The sequence below is a fragment of the Plasmodium cynomolgi genome, chromosome 14 (assembly GCF_000321355.1).
Source record: "Plasmodium cynomolgi strain B DNA, chromosome 14, whole genome shotgun sequence".
Taxonomy (NCBI): Eukaryota; Apicomplexa; class Aconoidasida; order Haemosporida; family Plasmodiidae; genus Plasmodium; species Plasmodium cynomolgi.
In genome coordinates this window covers 435,529-442,517 of record NC_020407.1, presented here as the reverse complement: position 1 = coordinate 442,517, position 6,989 = coordinate 435,529, and the positions used below count along the sequence as shown (strand labels likewise).

Below are 6,989 nucleotides of genomic sequence, written 5' to 3'. Positions count from 1 at the left end.
TTTTCCCTTTTTTTTTTTTTTTTTTACAATTTAAGTTGTACAAAATGGAAGAACTTCAGAAGAAAAGAAAATCCAGGTGGGGGGACTTAGAAAACAAAGCAGATAGTATTAACGAGACGGGCAGAACAGTCGAAGTGAATAAGTCAGCTGAACCGATTAGGACGAATGAGGTGAATACGCTGTTAAACAGACCGGGTAACATTTTAGGAGACTTCAGTATGAGTAGAACCTCCAGGTTGGCCACCCCCGCCCCTGGTCTAATGAACCCACCCGCCACTGGACTAATGAACCCCCCAGCCACTGGACTAGTGAACCCCCCCGTAGGGTTGACCACCGCCGCCACGAGTCTACCAACTCAGTTCCCACTCACAGCGCAGAGCTTCCCCGCGCTATCTTCCGCCATGCATTTAAACATATTAAAAGCGACGGAGGCAGCCAAATTAGCAATAGAAAGGGCAAAAAGAGCTAGCAGGTTTAAGGAGGACATGAAACAGAACATAAAGAAAATAGACTTTGTACCCAAGCCTTTAAAATTTGATGAACAAGGGAGAGAAATAGATGAAGAAGGAAATGTGATCAACATAAAACCGATTACGTTTTCAACACTCAAAGTGAATATTAACAAGTTGGAGGAAAATAATCTTTTAAAAAAAAAAAACGAATTAGGAAATAAAAATAGTGAAGAGTATCTAAATGAAGATAACAAATGGTTTGATTCTAGAATAAAAAATGTCCAGAAAAAAAAAAAATGCCTTTAATTTTATTACACCAGGTTCTTATGTGAAGCTAGCCAATTCGAGGAACTACAACACAAAATCGCAGATGAATTTTGATCTGAAAAAATTTATGCAAGATAAAAAGAACGTGCAGTCTTTGCAAGAAATGTCTTTAAACTTTTTAAACAGTGATCTAAATGATAACATCAATCCAAACTTAATAGATATTAATAACAAAGATGTTAGAAAAAGGAAGGAGTGGAAGGAGGATGAAAAATATGACGTGATGGAAAAATGGGATTTGGTTCTATTCAAAAAGGTTGAAAATAAAGAAAACTTGAAGGAGTACATTTCGGAGCAAATGACTAGCTGGAAGGGGAAGCTCCAACTGGGGGGAGGTACTACACATCATGGAGGGGAGAAACCTAATGGAAATCCCCATGTAGGAGCACAGGAGGAAGATGCCGCAGGGGAGACAAATAAAAATGATAACAATGATACAGATGAATGCACCAGCAGCATCTACCTCAAAGTGAATAAACTGATACAGAAGCGCAGCGCGAACATCCTCCTGCTACAAAGTAACGAAATCATAATTAATGATGAGCTGTATAAAATAAACCTAAAGAAAATCACAAATTATGTAGAACATCCAATCTCGCTAAATGAAGATAAGAAAGAAGAGAAGAACACCACCCCACATATGTTTTTAACCCCGTTAGAAAGAAAAAAACTAAGGAAGAGAAAAAGACAAGAAAAGGAAAGAGAGAAACAAGATAAAATTCGAATAGGACTAATGCCCCCACCCCCACCTAAAATGAAATTATCAAATCTGATGAGGGTCCTTGGAGACAGTGCAGTTTCACAACCCTCAAGAATAGAATTAGAAGTAAGGCAACAAATGAAAGAAAGAGAACTACGACATTTTAAACAAAATCAAGAGAGAAAATTAAATCCAGAAGAAAAAAGCAAAAAGAAAATGAAAAAATGGAAATGTGATCCAAATCAAGAAAATGAAGTCCTTGTTATTTATATTTCAAACTTATCCAATAAAAAACACGTATTTAAAATTGACATAAATGCACAGCAGCTACATTTGACAGGTGTATGTGTTATGACTGTTCTTTACAATTTTATTATTGTCGAGGGGAAGCATATTGCCATTGAGAGGTACAAGAGATTAATTTTTAGGCGAATCAAATGGAATGAAGACGAATACAACGAGGATGAAGAAGGGGACGATGAGGATGATGAGGAGGAAGAAGAAGATGATGATGAAGGTACAGCAGGAGGCATAGATCACGATCATAATAGTAGCAACCTTAAAGAAAAAGCAGATCAAATTAAAATGAAATCAAATTTTGATACACAGGATGATTATCCTAATGATGATGCAAATATTCATCTAAACCAGGGCTGTACTTGTAGCCTCATTTGGAGTGGCACTGTGAAGAAAAAGAATTTCCTCAACTGGAAAATGATAATTGCCAAGACGGAGGTGGAAGTAACGGATTATCTGCAGAAGCATGACGCGTTGCACTACTTCCACATAGTCAAGAAACACAGGAACGTGTCGAATGATGTGTGAGGTGGGGGTAGTGCATAACAGTGAAAAAAAAAAAAAGGAAAAGTTCCTTCACAGAGGCACAATTTCGCACCTTTCTGTGTTTCTTCCTTTTAAGCTAATTAAATAGGGTGTACCTTTTTTTTGGTACTTTTGAAGTGGTCACTTGGGAGAGGGTGGACAGCGAGACTCCTTCCTTTGATTTGCGCTTCTCGCACATGTGCCTTTTTCCGGCTTCTAATTTTTTATTGTACACGGCGCATTGTTTATTGTGCGTTCGTTTGGCCCCTTTGGCGATTTTGGTCCCCTTCTCCGCGTTACGCGATTGGGGAGTGTTCACCCAGTTGGTTGTGTTCACCCATTTGGTTGTTTTCACCCATTTGGTTGTGTTCACCCATTTGGTTGTGTTCACCCATTTGGTTGTGTTCACCCATTTGGCTGCTTTCACCCATTTGGTTGTTCACACCGACGCACTCTTTTCATCCCTGTGGACCCCCAACCCACCTTCACCCTTTAGCATTTCGAATTAGTGACTTCATAATTTATAACCACGCGCAGTTATCTCAGTTTGTAAAACAGCAAATGAGTTAACACAAAGTGGTGGAAACAAAAGAAACTTCAAAATATGCATTAAAAAAAAAATTGCCCCAGTAGGGGATCACGCATTAAGGGAGTTAAAGGATTTCCTCGAATGAGCTTTCACGGGGGGTGGCAAATCAGAAGTATAAAATTACCAACGTCATCTGCAAAATGAGGATGGGAGGAGGAGAGAAAAAAAAATAGGAACAGTGTGAAGGTGAATAAACTGGGTGCGAGAGGCTTCAAGGTTTGTTTAAAAGAATGACGATTCGCAAGAACGCGTAGGGTGAAACGCAGCCACGGAAAAGAAAGTCTATAATATTAATATGGATAAAAAAAAAACAATTAGGGGCACTTCTCGCTTACATCGTCGACGGTGTCGATCCTCTCCCACCTTCTCCAGGACTCCTTGATGATTTCCTCTGCAGGGAAAAAGAGGCGCAAATGGGTTAGCGGTGGAATGGGTTAGCGGTGGGATGGGTTAGCGGTGGAATGGGTTAGCGGTGGGATGGGTTAGCGGTGGAATGGGTTAGCGGCGCAGTGGGGCGGGCAAAGGGGTCACGAGGAAGGTAAAATGGCCCGCTGGCACGCACACCCCTCTCGATTGTCGACGCGTCCCGTTGAGGGCTCTCTGTCGCTCGCTGGACTCACCCATGGCAACGTGCACCTTCTTCTTGCGCTTGCGAGAAACCATTTGGACGCACTCCTCGCTGCTGATAAATTCCCAGATGCCGTCCGTGGCGACGATAATGAATTTATCTTCCTCCGATTTGTCGAAAATGTTGATGGTGGGTTCACAAGTAACCCCGATGAAGGAGGACGTGATGTCACCGATGGCTCTGCTCATGGCCAAGCCTGGATACATTTCATTCTTGACGAAAACCCGGTAGGAGACATCTCCCTGCAATTTTTTTACTTCCCCGCCAAAAGCTACAATTCGATCTTTCTCTAATTTTAAGGATGGCTTATGATCCTCAGTAATATTATACGCACTAAAGGTATTCGTCTGTTGATTCTGCTTCCCCATAACAGCTCTGCTGTCCCCTGTGTGAGCAGAGTAAATCTTTTTAGTTTCAAAATTGTACAAAATGATGGTACAAGTAGTTCCACTTAAATTATAATCAATAAAATTTATATTAATCGGATTTATGTTATTGTTAATACAGTAGGAATAATTTACCAAATAGCAGTTAATCATATAAAATAGCGTTTTCATAGTACGCACGGGATTTTCAAATATTCTTTCAATGTTATATGAGAATAGAAGGGGAAGGATGACATGAGCAAAATTACTGATATCATGTCCTGATGGACCATGTCCATCGAACACCATAATTAATATCCATTCATTTGTTTGAATAATAGTAAAATCATCTTGGTTTGGGAAATCTAATTTTCTTCCTTTCTTACATGCAACAGATATTTCAGCATCACATGTGTAAGAAGGGGATTTATAAAAAAAGGTATTTTTATCTTGAAATGGCTTGGTGTTTTTTTGGTACAAACAGTAAGCTCCCCTAACGATGAAGGTTATATTGAGATGAGGTAAATTCTGATCACATGGTATTTCTGTGATGTCTCTTTGAATGCATTCGTTTCTATCAAGCGATTCGACTATTTTCGAAAAGGAACATTTTTCCTTTTTCTTCTTCAATTCGTATTTAAAGTTTTTTTTCTTCCCATATTTTCCATCCTTCTGATCTATTTCTCCTCCATTCTGTTCACCTTCCCCTTCTTCGTCACTCCCCATGACTTTCTTCAAATAGGTACTCTTATATTTTTTTTTCAACTTGTTGCATTTATTTTTTATATACTTCTTTAATAAGGTAAAATCATTTTTTAAAAAGCTATCTATAATTTCTTTGGGGAAGGTAGGGAATTTTATAATGTCATGATTTATATTTAAAGAATTTCTCAGGAAGTACCTATCCTTTTTATTTGGGTCCAGCATGTCTACTATATTATTAGCATTGAAATAGAGGAAGAGGCTAAACAAAAAAACGACAATGATGTCTACATCTCTTATGTCATTTAGAATCATATTGCTGTATTTTATGTTGAGTAAATTTTCTTTTTTGTTTTTTTTGTACAGATCGTTGGTGTTAATTGAGTTGCTATAATATGACGAGTTTTTTTTCGAAGGTCCGTCTACATGGTGATTATACGTTCCTTTTGCTTTTGCATTGTCTTCATTTGGGGGACCATTTTGGGAGCCATTTTGGGGAGCCTCTTTCTTATTCTTCCCTTTGGATGTGCCAAGTTGTACTTTGCCATTTATATTCGATTTGGGTTCACCCTTATCTGCTTCATTTCTGTGTAGCTCCTTTGGGTCAACTTCGTTACTCTTTTTACTCTTATGTTTGGCTTTTTTTTTCCCTTTCTTTTTGTTTTTCTCGTTTATCATAAGCACGTTGGATTGGTCACTGGCGGAATCGCTAATATGTTCATTAGCTCCACGTTGCTTGTCGATTTCTTTCTCACTTTGGTCACTATCATTGGGGTCGCTACAGTGCACATGCTTTGGACCATTCTTATGATCCCCATTAAGGTTACCGCTACCCCGGCTGGAGTTGTACACATTCGCGTGTCCCCCTGAGTCCTTCCCTCTTCGGCTTTTTTCACTTGTACCGTACGCATTACTATCAGCTGCTCGCTGGAACTCGGGGTTGGAATCCACATCCGACTGATCGTACTTTTTTTTTCTTAATTTAAATTTGGAGTAACTAATGAACGATATGCAGTTCCCCATGGTTGGCGTGTGGAGTGGGTGTAGAGAGATGCATGTGTAGAGGCAGTTAAGACTGGTAGGACATGCTCAGATGCACACGTGAGGATGGTTTGGACTAAGCGGGCCTGGGCAGATCGACACGTGAGCATGATTTCGGCTAGGCGGGACTGGACAGGTACCCCTGCAGTCACATTAGGAAGGGGCTATAAGTGGGTATATCTACAAGTGCAAGCACCGACATGCGTTTGCATACCACTGCGGAAAAGTAGAGTCTTCAATCACAAAAAAAATGAGCATAAAATGTGTACATAGTAAGAAGTGTTCGGGGAACACAAAATGTGCTACATAAAGTAACAAAAGGAGCAACGAACACAAGAGTTCAATTTTGCACACATCGGAAGTGGTAAAAAGAAGCACTGGGGGGTTATTTTACCAGACCATGATGAGCTGGTGTAAAAAAAAAAAAAAAAGGGGGGGGGTTTACAGTTAAGGGAAAACCAAAATGTATATAAAAAGACGCAAGCAAATGGGTACTTATAAAACGGTAAGTATGCATTTTTGCCCTTAAGCGCTGTAAAAATTGAAGGCTAAATTGAACCATCTCCAGGGGGAAATCGTGGGTAGGGAGAAATAATTAGATAAACAAAATTTTGCACAATTGAGTGGGGGAGGATGAATTAGTGACGGAAGGTACATTCGCTTATGTCCAATGGGACACGTTTGCGTTTAACTGCGTGGGTATTTAGCTCATACTCTTGATGCGGAGCTGCCCGAACCTTCTAAGTGCACCAAAAGAGCGCATACATTGGTGCGCATATATTGGTTGGCATATATTGGTTGGCATACTTCGGTTGGCATACATTGGCGGGCATACTTTGGTGAACATACATCCGCGTGTACACATCCCCATGCATGCATGTATGCACATTGCACATGAGAGGTGGTCATGTACGTGGAACTTACGTGGGGGGTGGGGAAAAAAAAAACTGCAGAGGAGGTGGAACAACAACAACAACAAAAAAATAATAATAATAATAATAAAATAAGCAGTAACCGTAAGAGTAACCCCGCTGAAAGGTAATGTTTTCAATGTTGTAGAATAAATTAAAAGCAACGGGGGAGAGGTTACTCGCTTGGATAAATAAAAACATGAATTCGGAAAAGCTATAAACATGAAGCTGGAGCAGGGAAAGGCGAAATGTAACCTCTGTCTAATTTACTTTCACACGTGCATTAAGCATTATATGTAACAACTGCATTCTTTAAAATGATTGGTTTAAAAATGATGTGAAAAATGAATTCGCAACATTTGGTGAAATGTCACCGTATACTTGATTTATAAAATCTGGAATGCAAAAAAAAAAAAAAAGGAAGGAAAAGGAAAGAAAGAACAGAANAANAA

General features: G+C 39.5%; 2 protein-coding genes across 2 annotated transcripts; one reads left to right on the top strand and one right to left on the bottom strand.

Annotated features, from left to right (window-relative positions):
• Nucleotides 1–44: 44 nt before the first annotated feature.
• Nucleotides 45–2,304, top strand: PCYB_141880 (hypothetical protein; the record flags this gene model as incomplete). The annotated part of the gene is made up of 3 exons (XM_004224659.1): nucleotides 45–195; nucleotides 373–731; nucleotides 787–2,304. 3 exons carry the CDS (start codon nucleotides 45–47, stop codon nucleotides 2,302–2,304), a joined length of 2,028 nt encoding a protein of 675 aa, XP_004224707.1.
• Nucleotides 2,305–2,996: 692 nt separating this feature from the next.
• Nucleotides 2,997–5,608, bottom strand: PCYB_141870 (protein phosphatase 2C domain containing protein; the record flags this gene model as incomplete). Its single annotated transcript, XM_004224658.1, has 3 exons — nucleotides 2,997–3,023; nucleotides 3,226–3,281; nucleotides 3,511–5,608. 3 exons carry the CDS (start codon nucleotides 5,606–5,608, stop codon nucleotides 2,997–2,999), a joined length of 2,181 nt encoding a protein of 726 aa, XP_004224706.1.
• Nucleotides 5,609–6,989: the final 1,381 nt, after the last annotated feature.